At 46.6% G+C, this 19,124-nt stretch overlaps 1 protein-coding gene across 1 annotated transcript in view; it reads left to right on the plus strand.

Annotated features, from left to right (window-relative positions):
• Nucleotides 1-12,213: 12,213 nt before the first annotated feature.
• The window catches only part of LOC309567476 (NXPE family member 4-like), a gene marked incomplete at both ends in the record, with an annotated part of 285,167 nt that continues 278,256 nt past the window's right edge, over nucleotides 12,214-19,124 (plus strand). The window contains one exon of the mRNA XM_082272865.1: nucleotides 12,214-12,413. Within this exon, the coding sequence (XP_082128991.1) occupies nucleotides 12,214-12,413 (200 nt within the window). The remainder of the gene's footprint in view (nucleotides 12,414-19,124) is intronic.

Genomic DNA, 19,124 nt, shown 5'->3' on the forward strand with positions numbered 1-19,124 from the left:
TCATCCCCCATTCAAGAGGCTCCACCCTTTGAGTCTCTGTCAGATAAGATGAAGGAGTCAGCATGGTTCACTGATGGTTCAGCCATAGTCACCTCGTCTGGGCGTAAATGGACAGCAGCAGCCTACAACCCGAGTACAGACACAGTCCTGCAGGAGACCGGAATTGGAGGGTCCAGTCAGTATGCAGAGTTGAAAGCTGTAGTGATGACTCTTCAGGAGGATCTTTCTTCCCATGTCACTATCTACACTGACAGCTGGGTGGTCTTTAAAGGTCTGACAACTTGGATGCCCACGTAGAAGTCCAACGAATGGTTGATTCATTGAAAGGTAGTGTGGGGAGGCAAGGAAGTCTGGGACTTCATCTGGAAGGAAGCTCACTCCCGCACCATAAAAGTGGGGCATGCTGATGCACATGTGCCCCTGGTCCCAGACTTTGAGAACTATAACAGAGTGGCAGACGAAATTGCCAAGGTGAATGCAGTTGTGCCAATTGATCCTGTCTTGATGAACTTGGCCAACTGGGCCCACAAGCAATCTGGACATTTGGGGCAGAAAGCCACATATGAATGGGCACAGCAAAGAGGATTGCCCATATTAATGGACATGATAAGGACTGTAATAGGGAACTGTACAGTGTGTGGAGAAGTGCGACAATGGCCATTGCAAAAGTACTCCACTGGGTCGATTAAGAGGGGAGAGAGGCCTGCAGAGATTTGGCAGATTGACTTCATCGGTCCCCTGCCCCGGGGAAACAATGGACTGAGGTACTGTTGCACTGCAGTGGACACCTATTCAGGACTTTTGTTTGTTCATCCTTGCAAATGTGCAGATCAAGCCGCAACACTTCAGCTGCTACAGAAAATTGTTGTTGCGTATGGCTGTCCCAAACAAGTCCAAAGTGATAACGGCTCACATTTCACCGGATCAACAGTACAGCAATGGGCCAAAGATTCTGGAGTGTACTGGTTGTGCCACATCCCATACCATCCACAGGCAGCTGGTTTGATTGAACGATACAATGGGCTATTGAAGGACCAGATACGCAAACTTACACCCACACGTACACTAAGGGGGTGGGATCGGGTCCTCACACAAGCAGTCATGTTGTTAAATTCTAGGCCACTAGACAAAAGCACACCATATGAAAGGATGGTTGGGGCTGGGGTGCAGATTCCACAGCTAGAGTGCAGAGTTCAGTATTTACACAAGGTTCCTGAAAAAACAGGGTTTAACAGGTACCAAGTTACTGCTTCCCATGACATAGAAACCAAGAGTGACGTATCAGAAGCAGAAGCCTATCTAGGAATGAGAGGGAATCTGGCAGAAAGGTTTGAAGTTGTATTTGCATTGGCAGATGACCTTCAGGACAGTGGCTGGGACTATGATTGGTTAGTGGATACTTCCCAGCAAGACTGGAAGGAGAGGCTCTATAATATCAAACCTTTCAAAATAAACAGCAGTGATCTTCTAGGAAATATCAGTATATTTCCTCTCCTCCCTATTGATGTTCTTTGGGAGGGTCAGAAGTTGATACAGGCAGGTGGAAAAGTGTTGGTCAGAGATCCAGGCAAGAAGTCAGCTAGAGGAGAGATTGTAGCTGAAGGGCCGGGGTCTACTGTATATGTATTATTAGAAGGAACAGATAATCCGCTTTGTTTTCCACTCCACAGGCTGTCTCCGATTTGATCCATAGAAAGACCAGAGAAAGTGGTTACATGATGGACAGAATGATGGAAGACTGCAAGAGCTATGGAGAGCAAGGCCTTTTGATGTATTACAAGCCTGGACTTGTTTTTCGAAAGAACGTTAGATTGGACTTTTCTAATGAACTTTTAGCCAAAGACTGAAACACCTTCATAGTTATAGGAGGGGGTTGTATTTTAGTTAGTTCCCCCATTGTGTTTTATTTAAGATAAACCAGGGGGTGGGAGAACTATTAGATGTCTTTATGTAAAGTTGGAGGCATTACATGACATTTGTGAGCCAAGGGGTGGAGTGTGGTGGAAATTGCATATTACATATTTCTCTCAAAATCCACAGTGTTCCAAATGTATAAAACATATGTTAATTGATATGTGAAAAGTCCAATGACAAGTGAATGTCCATAATAGTCCAATTCAAAATCAATTATCTACACCGTGCGACTTTAAAAAAATAATTAAGTGCTGGAATTTAAATCAGGTGCTGTTCAAACATCTCTGTGAAGTGACTCCCACCACCAACAGGCTTTCCTCCTTATCGGACAGATATATAGTAAGGTGCAATAATTATCCAGATATACCCAGCTTAAATGAAGAAAAACTCCCATGCAAATTCACCCTGTGTGATAACACACCTATGGGCCTCTTACCAGATGATATGAGATATGCACTGGGAAAATCTCCTCTTAAGATCAGGATACAATCAGCCGGCTGGATGAGGATACTGTGCTCCACGGACATATGTATCTATATCTGCTGCTCTGTGCTGTGCTCTCTCCCTTTCTCTTCTGCGTCTTCCGGAAGCAGCAAAATCATCTTAAGAGTATGGCAAGTGCTCTGCAAACAAATGTGGATAGGGAAATAACTTAAAATAACATAAAAAACAGAAAAATAAAAAAGAATCATCTTGAATGATGTAGGAGGAGGACGATGCCTATATGGAGTAGGAGGTTGAGGTGGCGGTGGATGTGGCGGTGTAGGTGGAAGCGGCGTGGAGGAGGACGAGGTAGCCAACACTGGTTTTTGTTTTTAACTTTATTTCTTTGAAAATTAGGGTACACCCCAAAAGAGTGAGAAAGATCAAAAATACAACAATGGCTGGGTAAGGCCGGTATACATGTCTATTCTGCACAAGTCCTGTGGGATCCATGCCTGGTTCATTTTAATGAATGTGAGCTTGTCCACATTGGCTCTGGACATGCGGCTGCGCTTGTCTGTGATAACGCCCCCAGCCGTGCTAAATACACGTTCACATAAACACTGGCTGCAGGGCAGGCCAGCACCTCCAAGGCGTAAAGGGCAAGCTCAGGCTATGTGCCCAATTTGGAGACCCAGAAGTTGAAGGGGGCAGACCCATCATTCAGTACGTGTATAGTACGTAAGGAACGGTAAGGAACTGTATATGGTATATGATATATGGTAAGGAACGGTGATGGCGGTGGGGGGGGGGGCTTTTTTCTCCCTTCTGGGTTGAGTCTGGCCTTGAAAAAGGTATGTGTCCCTGGTTGTGGGCTGGGCTCTCCCAAAGCTGTCCAAGTTCTGAGGCCTTCTGGTAAGGACGGGCTGCACTAGTCTTGCCAGGGATCGGGATTCTGAAAAGCCTGTGGTGTATGTGCCCCTGAAGTGGCAGTCCAGGGGTGCCATAATTCACGGTGGATGGCAACACTATGAGTATGGCACCAAGGACACTGCACTTCCTACACACATTTTTCACACCTGCCTCTAGGGCCGGGCCTTTTGGTCAGGAGTCAGGACCAGAGGAATTTTTTATTCCTGGCCGAAGGGCCTGCCATAGTATTGCAACATGGCACTAACCTTGCATTTCTCCACTATCCCTTTCCCCACCATTATGTGTTGTGTGTCTCACGTTTTGTGTTTTTTATTGTGGCGGTACACTTTATTTTGCACAGCGTGATTAGTAGGGTGTAGGTCCTTGGGCCTGTCCCTGAAAGTCTTGGAAGGGGGTGGATATGGCCTTCTGGCTTGGTTCGCCCTCTCTCATGGGGTCTCTCTTCGGGAGAGCCCCACCTAGTACTTGGGGTGGTCTGTTTCAGCAGACCTCCTTAAGAACGGGGCTGTCTGGTTTCGGCCAGGTTAGCCAGTGTAAGTACCCCAGTCCCTGTCAGGAGCCTTGCGTCCCAGGGGATCAGGGTCAAGGACCATGTGTACACCCTGTGCACTTTTTGTGTTTCCCTTTTTTGGTGTGCACTTTTTTATGCACCCACGGGTGATAGTCTGAGTGTATTCACACACCAGGGGCTTAAAATAAAACAAAAAAAAACAGCTGGTGGTCCTGGTTGTTGTGGCGTGCAGACAAAGCTTTTCCACATTTCATACATGCTAACCCTGCCTTCTGAGGTGCTGGCGGTGCCCTGGCTGCATTGGCGACCTCCTCCTCGTCTGCCTTCGCCTTGTGCTTCCACTGTGCCCCCGCTGCCAGGTGGGAATGCCATCAGCATCGCTTCTCGACCTTTTGCCAAGTGTAGTATCTGTTGTTATCAGTTATCTGGGTGCCACCCTGCTGTGAACTTGTTCCTCCTCCTCCATCTCCTCCTCCTCATCCTCCACCTCGTCATCCTCCAGAACTGTGCCCTTGCTGGACAATTGTGTACCTGGCGTTTGTGGGCGCAGGAACCCACCCTCGGAGATCAAGTGTAGTATCTGTTGTTATCAATTATCTGGGTGCCACCCTGCAGTGAACATGGTTCCTCCTCCTACATCTCCTCCTCCTCCTCCAGAACTGTGCCCTTGCTGGACAATTGTACCTGGCGTTTGTGGGTGCAGGAACCCACCCTCGGAGCCACTTGTGAATGACTGCCCTGAAAGCCTTGGAAATGATCACTGCTCCGTATGCGGAGGCGGTAGAGGATAAGGATGAGGAAGCAGAGTAGGAGGAGTTAGCAAAAGGAGGCAAACTGAAGCACCCTGCAATCCTCGGTGGTGGAAGGAGATGTGCCAAACAAATTTAAAGGGTGTATCTCACAGTAACATAATCAGCAAACGCTGCAAAATTATTAATGTTCCCCTAAATGGGTGTTGATTGAATAGCAGAATAGAACAACAGTATCCAAAGGGTGTATCTCACACGTACAGATACAGACTAAGCCGCAATCTAATATCTTTCTGTCCCCTAAATGGGTGTTAAATGAATAGCAGAATACAACAACAGTATCCAAAGGGTGTATCTCACACGTACAGATACAGATTAAGCCGCAATTTAATATCTTTCTGTCCCCTAAATGGGTGTTTATTGAATAGCGGAATAGAACAACAGCATACAACGGGTGTATCTAACACGTACAGATACAGACTAGGCTGCAATTTTTTCCCCCCTAAATGGGTGTTTATTGAGTAGCAGAATAGAACAACAGTATCTAAAGGGTGTATCTCACACGTACAGATACAGACTAGTCCGCAATTTAATATTTTTTCCCTAAATGGGTGTTTATTGAATAGCGGAATAGAACAACAGTATAGAAAGGGTGTATCTCACAGTAAAATATGCAGACTAGCCCGCAATTCCCCCCCCCCCAAATGGGTTTATATTGCAATGCGCAATACAACAGTATGCAATGGGTGTATCTCACTGTAACATATGCAGACTAGGCCGCAATTAACTTTTTTTCCCCCTAAATGGGTTTTTATTGCAATGCGCACTACAACAGTATGCAATGGGTGTATCTCACTGTAACATATGTAGACAGGGCCGCAATCAACTTTTTTTGCCCCTAAATGGTTTTTTTTATTGCAAAGCGGAATACAACAACTGTATGCAATGGGTGTATCTCACTGTAACGTATGAATGAAAATCTGAAAAATAATTGTCCCTTTAATTGGTGCTTGTTGAATAGCAGATTCGAAATGCAGTGTCTAAACGCTGTAAGTCACAGTAAAATATGAAGGAAAAAAGTTTTTGTCTTTTTTAAATGCAGATTTAGCAGACACATATGCACTCAGCTTTCATGAAATGGCCGCTAAACATCGCACGCCTAACAGGTTGGATATTGTTGTTGTTCTATTCCGCTATTGAAAAAAAAACCCACTTGAATGAAAAACTGAAAAATATTTTTTTCCCCTAAATACTGATAAAATAATTATTTTCCCCTTACATTGGTGCTTTTTGAAGAGCAGGTTAGAAAAGCAGTGTCTGTCTAAACACTGTATGTCAAAGTAAACTATGAAGGAAAAAAGTTTTTTTCTTTTTTAAATGCACGCCTAACAGGTTGGATACTGTTGTTGTTCTGTTCCGCTATTGAATAACAAAAAATCCATTTGAATGAAAAACTGAAAAATATTTTTTTTCCCTAAATACTGATAAAATAATTATTTTCCCCTTACATTGGTGCTTTTTGAAGAGCAGGTTAGAAAAACAGTGTCTGTCTAAACACTGTATGTCAAAGTAAAATATGAAGGAAAAAAGTTTTTTTCTTTTTTAAATGCAGATTAAGCAGACACGCCGCCCACCTAACAGACTGATAAAAGTTTTTTTTTTTCTCCTTTCTCCTCCTCACTGGGCTCAGGTCAGGGCATAAAGATTGTGCACTGCACCCCCACACAATACAATCAATGTAGATTGCTGTCTGATTAAAGAAGATTCTTCCTATTATTTCCCTCAAAGCAATCTCCAGCCTGACCCTACAATAATCGCCTATCTCTCCCTCCGGGCAAAAAGATTGTGCACTGCACCCCCACACAATACAATCAATGCAGATCACTGTCTGATTAAAGAAGATTCTTCCTATTATTTCCCTCAAAGCAATATCCAGCCTGACCCTACAATAATCTCCTTTCCTGACAGACTCCATGGCAGCATACGTTTGGGTAGTCCCACCTCCACTCCTACCCTATAGGACCCCACTCCCATAAATCCTTGCTCCCTTTCGGCATCAGTGTTCTTTTTTTGTCCTCCTCCTGCACCGGTTTGGTGCTATATTCCCTATCTTTTGAAGATCGTTTAAAATCGCAGGATTAGCGAGAGTCGGCAGGATATAATTCCCCGATAAGCCCTTGCTGCTGCAGGGTATGGGGTGGGCAAGTTGAAGAGGAGCCGATATGCCTGACTAAGCAGGCGAAATGGCATGGCCGATGAGCCCAGCTGCTGCGGGTGGCCTCATTGTATTTCCCCACCGTTGGATTTGCTGGCTGCTGGCTCTGCTGAATCCCTGGTGCCTAATGGTAAGAAGGTGGAAAAGGTAAGTCTTTTCTCCCTTATTTTTGATCCCCTTACTTGCCTGGTGATCTAGTGGCTTCCCTGGTGGTATAGCGTGTTATGCTGCGGCTCCTTGTCTCTCCGTATCCTTCCTGGTGGTCCGGGAGGCTTTATGGACGCCGTGGTACGCTCTGCGTTCCATCTCGGCGTTTTTGGCCGCTCTGTGCATGCGCGCCGGCCGGCCGAGAATGAGGCTTGGTTCACGCATGCGCAATAGCGCCGGTTGCCGATATTCGCTCATGCGCAGTTTTTAAACGGCGTCAAATTTAAACAGCTGCCAGTCCCACAGCCTTTGGGACTGACTGTAGATTACGGCGTTCCCAGGTTCAAGCACTGCAAACACCAGGTATGTGGATCTGCTTCCTCTGGGGGGTCTTACTATGTGAGTGAATACCCTAGGTCTGAAACCTTGATTTGTGTCTTTTGCATTGGTTTTCCCACAGTGTGCAGTGCCCTATCGCTATGGATGTGTCACCGCTCCCCTGTGATCAGCCCTCTCATAGGTAAGCATAGGGCTGGAATGAGGGGGGGGGGGAGCTGGAGATGCGGGCGGTCTTTTTACCTTGTTCCTCCATATGTTTCCCTTTCAGCTCCTCTTCCAGGTCTGAGCAACCTCAGGGCTCGCGGGAAGATCGCCATGCTAAATTGCAGCATCATCGCTCTTCCTCAAGACATGGCTCCTCATCTAAGTCCAGAAACCGCAGTAAATCGCTATGCGACTCCTATTATTCTCATGCAGCGGGTGAAAGGGTAAGTTCTGACCAACAACTTGAGTCTATAGGCCCGTACACACGTACCGATCGTCGGCATACAAACGTCGGTGGACGAAGGATCTGCCGATTGTACGCGTGTTAGTATGGTGCCTCCGACAGATGTCTGCGCACAATCCGCGGACAAAAGTCTTTCGTGCAAACATGAAAATATTTGTATGCCGACACCAGAACGGACGATTGTTCGCCTGTCAGTACACAATTCGGCCGACAGACCGCAGATTTGCAAGACTGGGCATGCTCAGAAAATAGAAAACACAGGGAAAGTTAACCATTACATGACATCACTTCTGCAGTCGGCGGACAAAATTCTTGTGCTGTCCTTGTGCTGTCTTTGCACTTTTCAGCAGACACCGACATCCCGGGGAGAAAAGAGGAACATTTGTAAGCCGACGATCGGTACGTGTGTACGGGCCTTATGGTCAAACGCATAGTCAAGGACATTCCTGGACCTTCACCAGTATTCCCGGAGACAGATTTGTTCCTACCTCCCTTCCTCGGTCAGGCGAAAAAAGAGAGATTCTGCTGTCTTACATCAACTCTCTAGTCACTCAAGGGGCAGCGGTTCCAGTGCCAGAGTCCGAAAAAAGGCTCAGTGTGTACTTACCTCTTTTCATGCTACGCAAGAAGAGCGGCGAATGGAGACCAGTGATAGATCTGACGCACTTAAATCGCTTTATCAAAGGGGAGAAGTTCAAGATGGAAACCTTGTTCTCCATTCAGCAGGCTGTTCAACCAGGGGACTGGATGGTCTCCGTAGACCTGAAGGACGCATACTTTCACGTACCAGTGGCAGCGGAGTTCCAGCAATTCCTAAGGTTCTCAGTCGGCCAGATTCATCTGCAGTTTGTGTGTCTCCCCTTCGGGCTTTCCACATCGCCTCGTACATTTTTGAAGGTCTTATTAGCGGTGGTGGCCTTCATAAGGTTGAGAGGGGTCCGTCTTTATCATTATCTAGACGACCTTCTTCTACTGGCCCAAGACAAGTCTGTAATCCTTGATCATCTATCTCTGATAATCTCGTCTCTGGAGGAGTTTGGGTGGATCCTGAACAGGAAAAAGAGTCACCTAACGCTCCATGTACACGGGACGTTAGAAAAAACGTGCTGCAAAGCTAGTTCTGATGCCGGGAAAAAGCAGCTGTTAAACGTGCTTTCAGTAGCTTTTTCCATTGGCGTTATTGCACATTTGGCCACGTTGCTTTTAGCAGCGTTTTTTCTGCCTCCATTCAAAATCAATGGTTCCCTATGGGAGCCTATTGATTTGAATGGAAGGCGCACCGCAAGTCGGATCAGGATGTGTGAGAATCTTGAGGGGGAACTCCACGCCAAAAATGGGAAAAAAACTGTGTGGGGGTCCCCCCCAGGTTCCAAACCAGGCCCTTTGGGTCTGGTATGGAATTTGAGGGTAGCCCCACGCCGAAAAAACGGCGTGGGGGTCCCCCTAAAATCCATACCAGACCCTTATCCGAGCATGCAGCCCGGTAGGGCTGGAAGGGGGAGGGGACGAGCGAGCGGCCCCTCCCCCCTGGACCATACCAGGCCACATGCCCTCAACATGGGGGGGTGTTGGTGCTTTGGGGCAGGGGGAGCTCTGCACCCCCCACCCCAAAGCACCTTGCCCCCATGTTGATGAGAACAAGGGCCTCATCCCCACAACCCTGGCCGGTGGTTGTGGGGGTCTGCAGGCAGGGGGCTTCTCGGTATCTGGAAGCCCCCTTTAACAAGGGTGGCCCCCAAGATCCCGGACCCCCTCCCTATGTGAATGGGTATGGGGTACACTGTACCCCTACCCATTCACCCCATAAAAGGCAGTGTATTTAAATAACGACAGGAGACGTTTTGGAAAGTTACAAAACGTCATCTGTGACATGAGGGGGCGGGGTCTCCTGATGATGTCACCTGGCGGCCACACCCACGGTGGCTATATAACAAGCTGCAGAGACAGGAGACCGGCATAATCACCGGAGACATCGTCTGAGGAGGACCGGAGGAAGAAGAAGAGCCGAGGGCAAAAGAGCAGAAGAGCGGACAGCAAAAGAGCAGAAGACCAGAAGAGCAGAGGGGGAGAAGACCAGAGAGGAGAAGAGGGGATGAAGATTATTAATAAACTTTCCAAAACGTCTCCTGTCGTTATTTACATACACTGCCTTTTATGGGGTGAATGGTAGGAGTACAGTGTACCCCATACCCATTCACATAGGGAGGGGGTCCGGGATCTGGGGGGCCACCCTTGTTAAAGGGGGCTTCCAGATACCGAGAAGCCCCCTGCCCGCAGACCCCCGCAACCACCGGCCAGGGTTGTGGGGATGAGGCCCTTGTCCTCATTAAAGCACCAACACCCCCCCATGTTGAGGGCATGTGGCCTGGTATGATCCAGGGGGGTGGGGCCGCTCGCTCGTCCCCTTCCTGCCCTACCGGGCTGCATGCTCGGATAAGGGCCTGGTTTGGAACCTGGGGGGGACCCCCACGCAGTTTTTTTTCCCATTTTTGGCGTGGAGTTCCCCCTTCAAGATTCTCACAGCGCAAGTCGCAACGCAAGTCGGATCATCCTGATCCGACTTGCGGTGTGCCTTCCATTTAAATCAATAGGCTCCCATAGGGAACCATTGATTTTGAATGGAAGAAAAAAAATGCATAACGTGTTTGAACGTATTTCATCACGTTCGGTCGCGTTCGGTCCCCTTTTTGCGTTTGAAACGCCGGGAAACACAAGTTCGAATGCAAGTAATTGCGTTCCAAAAAACGTCCCTGAACTCAACTCCCTGCAAATGACTGTAAACTACCCTGTGTACATGGACAGATAAGATAACATGTAGGTGGGTTCAGGGGCTTCTGAAAAAAACGCCCAACTGCTCCTAAACGGCCATTTACAACGTCCCGTGTACATGGCGCCTAATCCCTACACAGTCCCTGGTCTTTCTGGACGCTCTGTTCAACACCAAGGACAGTACCATCTCTCTTCCAGAAGAAAAGATCCTGATAATTCGGGACAGGGTGTCTCTGGCCTTGTCGACTTCCCATCTCACCGCCAAACAATGCCTGAGGATAATCGGCACAATGGTGTCAACAGCTCCTATGGTGAAGTGGGCTCTCTGGAAAATGAGACCTTTTCAGAGGGGTTTTCTTCAACAATGGAAGGGAATCAGCAATTCTCAGCGAATATTCATTACCGCTGCCATGAAGAGCTGGCTTCCTTGGTGGTTACAGCTGAAGAATTTGCGCAATTGTCACTCCATAGCCCCCATATCTTGGGTAATAGTGACATCAGACACCAGCAGCACCGGTTGGGTCGGTCATTGCGGAAAAGAGATGGCACAAGGGAGATGGGATTTCCAGTCTCGCCAGATCGTTTCCAACATCCTGAAACTGCGGGCTGCCTTTCAGGTACTGCTAGCCTTCGGTCACCTTATTCAGGGCACCTCAGTCATGCTGAGGCTAGACAACACGACCGCAGTAGCCTATGTGAGGAGACAAGGCGGAACTCCCAGTGCATCCCTGCTTCGGGAAGTAGAGCCAATAATGACCTTGGCTCAGAGAAACCTGGTCAATCTGTCAGCAGTGTACATACCAGGGGCTCAGAACACACAAGCAGATTTCCTCTCCAGAACACAGCTCAACAACAACGAGTGGTCTCTCCACGAGGATGTGTTCAATTGGATCCTGTCCTTGGGATTCATCCCAGAGGTAGATCTCTTTGCCTCCTTCCATAACAGGAAATTTGAGAAATACTATTCGAGGGACAGGGATCCCAGAGCGTTCGGGTGGATGCCCTTACAGATCGCTGGAAATTCCGCAAGGCCTATGCCTTTCCCTCAGTACCAGTCATCTTCCAATTCCTGCGGAGAGTCAAGATGGAATCAGTGAAGGTGGTTGCGGTGATTCCCTTCTGGCCCAACAGACCGTGGTTTCCTCTGCTTTTTCCGCTCAGCTATCGCGACCCAGTACCTCTCCCTCTCAGACCGGATCTGCTGTCTCAGGGCTCCATTCTTCACCCGTGCCCAGCCCGTCTGCACCTGCGGGCATGGTTTTTGAGAGGGGAAGGCTGGAAGCGTTAGGATGTCCTGTAGTAGCCATACCAACTCTCTTGAGTGCTAGCAGACAAAGCACAAATTAGACCTATGAAAGAATTTGGTCTAGGTTTACTTCTTTCTTGGAATCTAATGGAAAGTCCTGGTCATCACCTTCTGTGCAAGACATCCTGTCTTTCCTACAGTCAGGATTGGAATTGCCCCTTTCAGTGAGCGCCCTGCGAGTGCAGGTTTCAGCTATCTCAGCTTTCACGGGTGTTTCATGGGCTGTCCATCCTCTGATCCGGCAGTTCTTCAAAGGGGCAGTAAGGTTGAGGCCACAGAAGAAGCTCAGGTTCCCCAAGTGGGACCTGCCTTTGGTCCTTGACTTCCTTTCCTCAGTTGGCAAAAATCCAGAGGAACCTATTTTTACCTACATCTGCAAAAAGAGTCTCAGAGATTCAAAGTCTTGGAAGTAAGGAACCTTTCTTGACTTTTTTCCCAGATAGGGTTGTTCTTATCCCGATGCTCGGGTCAAGACCTAAAGTCACCTCGGTTTTCCACGAGAACCAGGAAATTGTTCTTCCTACCTTCAACTCATCTGCCGAATCTCTGGAAGTCCATCCACTGGATGTGGGCAACACGCTCAAACAGTATCTGGAAGTTACAGCTCCTTTCCGGAAGACGGATTACCTCTTTACCCTTTTTTTCAGGGAAGAACAAGGGTATGCGTGCCTCTTCAAGATCAATTGCCTCCTGGATAGCAGAGGCCATTCAATGGGCTTATAGAGAGAAGGGCTTGGTTCCTCCTAAAGCGGAGACTGCGCATTCAACTCGTGGTGTTGCTACTTCATGGGCAGTTTCAAGACATGTCGCTCCGGATTTGGTCTGCAGAGCAGCATCTTGGTCGTCCATTCACACATTTATGTCACATTATTGTGTTAAGCCAGCGGCTCTTTCCTCTGTTAATTTTGGTACTCAAGTGTTGTCAGTTGCAGGTGTTAATTACATTTTTTCAACATCTGCCCACCCTATTGTGTTTTGGCGAGTTATTTCCCAAACGTATGCTGCCATGGAGTCTGTCAGGAAAACTGAAATTTTTTATCAAATACTTACCGTCATTTTCCTTTCCTGATGGACTCCATGGCAGCAGAAGTCCCCTTCCAGTTCCTGAGTAGGCTAGTTACAGAACACCGATGCCGAAAGGGAGCAAGGATTTATGGGAGTTGGGTCCTATGGGGTATGAGTGGAGGCAGGACTACCCAAACGTATGCTGCCATGGAGTCCATCGGGAAAGGAAAATTACGGTAAGTATTTGATAACAATTTTCCATTATCTCTCCCTCCGTGCACTGCACCCCCACACAATCATGTAGATCGCTGTCTGATTAAAAAAGATTCTTCCTATTCTTTCCCTCAAAACAATCTCCAGCCTGACCCTACAGTAATCTCCTATCTTTCACTCAGCAAAAGTATCAGGAACCTCTCCCTAGTATAGTTTGAGCAGAGTGATGTGCGGCGCTGTGTGACTCCAGCTTATATAGACTCTGGGACACGTGCTGCACTGGCCAATCACAGCCATGCCATTAGTAGGCATGGCTGTGATGGCTTCTAAGGGCACACAAGTTAAACGCTTGCTGATTGGCTGTCTTGCACCTGTTGAAACCGCGCCATTAAAACTGCGCCAAAACATCAAATAACATTACCGAACAACGGACAGTACCCGAACATACAGTGAAATGTTCGGGTCCGTGTCCGGGTATCGAATACCCAAAAGTCCGGTACGAACCCGAACAATACAGTCTGGGTTCGCTCAACCCTATTAGCGACCTTTAAGGACTGGGCTCCTTGTTTTAGAGGGACCATGGCCTTGGACCTGTAGAGCACCCTGCACAGATTGCTTTTGGGGTTTGGTATTCCAAGGATTCGGATCCCAGGGTCCAGCACCTAAAAAGGACAGCGTTACAGGCAAAAACTCGTATCTGCTTCCCGAGGCTCAGGTACCATCTTTTTAGTCCATTGACTGTTTTAGATGGATCTGATAGCTAACCCCTTAGATTCAGTGATCTTTGATTGAGGTATATAGCATATCTTCTTTCTTCTTTGAAGAGAAATGTGGAGAGACTCTCCTCCATGACCACCACCTTTAGATACTGGCGAAAAAAACTGAGGTAATTCCTGTGTGGGAGGGGTTATATAGGGGGACATCCTTTCTGATTGGTTGCCAGTGTCCTTCGCCTGTAGGTGGCTATATAACCCATATGTTATGATTTATGGCTCTGGGTCCCGTGATGTACGAAAAGAAGAGCAATTTCAGCCCCTGGGAGCAGTTCAATGGGGCAACTATTTGGGCAATAAGGAGGTAACTGATTGGCATTCTTCTTATCACAAACAACTCGATGATATTGTGGAGGCAGGTTGTCAAATGATTGCGTAGTAATCACTGTGATTCCTTGACCATTGGGGAACTTGTTCGATCATCACATGCATGACCAAGGGGTCATGCGCGGCTCCAAAATGTTACACTTGTTCCTTTATGATGTCAGCTCTCGGCAATTAAAGCTTTGGACTCCATTTGAAGATCCATGGTGTGCTGGCGATGTAAACAAGGCAGACCGCAATTAGGAAAAACAGATCTTTATGTTCATCTAGTGAGTCCATCCCCCACAAAGTTAGCAAGCACCCCCTAGGGACACACTTAGCCCTTTGATCGCCTCTGGTGTTAACCCTCGCCCTGCCAGTGTCATTAGTACAGTAACAGTGCAGTGAGTTGGGACGAAGTAGCGTGGAGACATCGCTGGAAGTGGCAGCAGAGGAGGTACACCACTGCGAGTGACACCCCGAGGATACTTTTGGACGCCCACTACCTACAGACAGGAACCCACTAGATCTCGATTACTCTCCCTGGGGAACCATCCAATTAGGACCCTCCAGATCACCTCCAGGACGTCTCCATCCAGGAGTTGGCGAGGATATTAGGATCTCTCCTGCCGTAGGATACACTTACATACCCGCTCTATACCCCTGTGTGGGGTGGGTATTTCTGGTGAGTGAGCTTTTTATCAGAGGGATCACCCAGCACCTCACCGCCCACCACGGGGTCACTCCTTATAGTTCACTATAAGAATATTGGCACCTGCTATCTACATCTGAACTTTGTCTATTTTATCTGGTCACCACACTTGTTACATAGACATTAAGCACCTATATTGGACTTTTCGTTGCTGTTAGTTGCTATATATTTAGTTTCACTTATTTTTCACTTACCTCTATACCACAGTGTGCGGCATTAACGGGGTATTTTGCAATGCACAGAGCACTTTTTTATCAACAAGTCTATATTGCATGATTAAGATTGTATTCAGCTTATGTTTGATTTATATTTGATACACTTTTTTACATATATTCCTTTTGATCTAGATATCATTCAGATCTTTCTCATCACCATTTACTATTTCCTTTATTTACACCTATATGCACTCATCACTTTAAATGTCTACTGACATCTAAATATTTAATAGTGCTGTTACTTTTCTATATTATCACACTGTATCTTCAGTTTTTTGTATTAGTACCCACCAACACCTTTTTACACCCATATTATTAGGCAGCGCCACCACCCTACCTTTTTATCACCATTTACATATAGTCTTCGGACTATAATCTAGGGAGGCTGCAGCCTATATTTTATTATTTATATTTTACCAACACTCTAAACTATTATACACACTTTTATATTATATTTTTTATATTTTTACATATATCCTCCTTCCTATCCAAATAGAACATAAGCGCGGAGTTTTATACCTTTTAGTGCATATTTTTAGCACTGATTACTGTAGTAATGACACTGGTCCCCTCAAAAGTGTCAAAAGTGTCAGTTAGGTGTCTGCACTGTCCACTGCAATGTCGCAGTCCTGCTAAAAATCGCTGATCGCCACCATTACTAGTAAAAATAAATAAATAAACATGCCATAAATCTATCCCCTAGTTTGTAGACGCGATAACTTTTACGCAAACCATTCAATATACGCTAGATTCTTTTTTTTACCAAAAATATGCCGCAGAATACATATTGGCCTTAAATAGTGTTGAGCGAACACGGACTGTATTATTCGTGTTCGTACCGAATAATTGGATTTTTTGTACCCGAACACGGACACGGACACTTTACTGTATGTTCGGGTAAAAATCCGTGTTCGGTCGTTTTATTTCCGGGTTTTGCATGCTTTGGCGCTCTTTTCATGGCGGGCTTTCAACAGCCAATCAACAATCGTTTAACTGGTGTGCCTTAAGCCATCCCAGCCATGCCTGCAAATGTCTCAGTAGCTGTGATTGGCCGTCTGAAGCATGTGACCAAGTCTTTATAAGTTCCAGGCAGCCGCAGCGTCTTCATTCTGCTGCTTAGATCAAGGACAGAGCACACATCAACGTGCTGGCTGCTGATTAGGGAAAGACAGGCAGGAAAAAACCATTTGTGTCCGGATAGAATTGAGGGACAGGTCGGAGTGTTTAGGCAGGGCGAGTTGTAGGCATTTTAGGGATAGAGTCTGCTGAATTATAGGGTCAGTGTCTTCTACAAACTACAATCGATATTGCTGTGTGGGGGGTGGGGTCTGCACTCAATCCTGATCTACGATCTCTTCTCAATCCTGTTAGGGAGAGGCTGCTGCTGAATTTTAGGGTCAGAGTGTTCTACAAACTACAATCGATATTGCTGTGTGGGGTCTGCACTTAGTCCCGATCTACGATCTCTTCTCAATCCTGTTAGGGAGAGGCTGCTGCTGAATTTTAGGGAAACTGTGTTCTACAAACTACAATCGATATTGCTGTGTGGTGTGGGATAGGAGATAGGCAGGTGTCAGTGATCCACATCCATTTTTCTGTGTGTGAGCTGCAGTGAACACAATCTTTTTGGGGTGCAGTGAACACAATCTTTTTGGGGTGCAGTGAACAACGTCCTTTTTGGGGTGCAGTGAACAAAATCTTTTTGGGGTGCAGTGAACAAAATCATTTTGGGGTGCAGTGAACAACATCCTTTTTGGGGTGCAGTGAACACAATCTTTTTGGGGTGCAGTGAACAAAATCCTTTGTGGGGTGCAGTGAACACAATCTTTGTGGGGTGCAGTGAACACAATCTTTTTGGGGTGCAGTGAACAACATCCTTTTTGGGGTGCAGTGAACACAATCTTTGTGGGGTGCAGTGAACACAATCTTTTTGGGGTGCAGTGAACAAAATCCTTTTTGGGGTGCAGTGAACACAATCTTTGTGGGGTGCAGTGAACACAATCTTTTTGGGGTGGAGTGAACAAAATCCTTTTTGGGGTGCAGTGAACAACATCCTTTTTGGGGTGCAGTGAACAAAATCCTTTTTGGGGTGCAGTGAACACAATCTTTTTGGGGTGCAGTGAACAAAATCCTTTGTGGGGTGCAGTGAACACAATCTTTGTGGGGTGCAGTGAACACATTCTTTTTGGGGTGCAGTGAACAAAATCCTTTTTGGGGTGCAGTGAACAACATCCTTTTTGGGGTGCAGTGAACAAAATCCTTTTTGGGGTGCAGTGAACACAATCTTTTTGGGGTGCAGTGAACAAAATCCTTTGTGGGGTGCAGTGAACACAATCTTTGTGGGGTACAGTGAACAGAATCTTTGTGGGGTGCAGTGAACACAATCTTTGGGGGGTACAGTGAACACAATCTTTTTGGGGTGCAGTGAACAAAATCCTTTTTGGGGTGCAGTGAACACAATCTTTGTGGGGTGCAGTGAACACAATCTTTTTGGGGTGGAGTGAACAAAATCCTTTTTGGGGTGCAGTGAACAACATCCTTTTTGGGGTGCAGTGAACAAAATCCTTTTTGGGGTGCAGTGGACACAATCTTTTTGGGGTGCAGTGAACAAAATCCTTTGTGGGGTGCAGTGAACACAATCTTTGTGGGGTGCAGTGAACACAATCTTTTTGGGGTGCAGTGAACAAAATCCTTTTTGGGGTGCAGTGAACAACATCCTTTTTGGGGTGCAGTGAACAAAATCCTTTTTGGGGTGCAGTGAACACAATCTTTTTGGGGTGCAGTGAACAAAATCCTTTGTGGGGTGCAGTGAACACAATCTTTGTGGGGTACAGTGAACAGAATCTTTGTGGGGTGCAGTGAACACAATCTTTGGGGGGTACAGTGAACACAATCTTTTTGGGGTGCAGTGAACAAAATCCTTTGTGGGGTGCAGTGAACACAATCTTTGGGGGGTACAGTGAACACAATCTTTTTGGGGTGCAGTGAACAAAATCCTTTGTGGGGTGCAGTGAACACAATCTTTGTGGGGTGCAGTGAACACAATCTTTTTGGGGTGCAGTGAACAAAATCCTTTTTGGGGTGCAGTGAACACAATCTTTTTGGGGTGCAGTGAACAAAATCCTTTTTGGGGTGCAGTGAACACAATCTTTGTGGGGTGCAGTGAACACAATCTTTTTGGGGTGGAGTGAACAAAATCCTTTTTGGGGTGCAGTGAACAACATCCTTTTTGGGGTGCAGTGAACAAAATCCTTTTTGGGGTGCAGTGAACACAATCTTTTTGGGGTGCAGTGAACAAAATCCTTTGTGGGGTGCAGTGAACACAATCTTTGTGGGGTGCAGTGAACACAATCTTTTTGGGGTGCAGTGAACAAAATCCTTTTTGGGGTGCAGTGAACAACATCCTTTTTGGGGTGCAGTGAACAAAATCCTTTTTGGGGTGCAGTGAACACAATCTTTTTGGGGTGCAGTGAACAAAATCCTTTGTGGGGTGCAGTGAACACAATCTTTGTGGGGTACAGTGAACAGAATCTTTGTGGGGTGCAGTGAACACAATCTTTGGGGGGTACAGTGAACACAATCTTTTTGGGGTGCAGTGAACACAATTTTTGTGGGGTGCAGTGAACACAATCTTTTTGGGGTGGAGTGAACAAAATCCTTTTTGGGGTGCAGTGAACAACATCCTTTTTGGGGTGCAGTGAACAAAATCCTTTTTGGGGTGCAGTGAACACAATCTTTTTGGGGTGCAGTGAACAAAATCCTTTGTGGGGTGCAGTGAACACAATCTTTGTGGGGTGCAGTGAACACATTCTTTTTGGGGTGCAGTGAACAAAATCCTTTTTGGGGTGCAGTGAACAACATCCTTTTTGGGGTGCAGTGAACAAAATCCTTTTTGGGGTGCAGTGAACACAATCTTTTTGGGGTGCAGTGAACAAAATCCTTTGTGGGGTGCAGTGAACACAATCTTTGTGGGGTACAGTGAACAGAATCTTTGTGGGGTGCAGTGAACACAATCTTTGGGGGGTACAGTGAACACAATCTTTTTGGGGTGCAGTGAACAAAATCCTTTTTGGGGTGCAGTGAACACAATCTTTGTGGGGTGCAGTGAACACAATCTTTTTGGGGTGGAGTGAACAAAATCCTTTTTGG

Source organism: Pelophylax lessonae (assembly GCF_965119305.1).
Source record: "Pelophylax lessonae genome assembly, chromosome: 11".
In the NCBI taxonomy this organism is placed as follows: domain Eukaryota; kingdom Metazoa; phylum Chordata; class Amphibia; order Anura; family Ranidae; genus Pelophylax; species Pelophylax lessonae.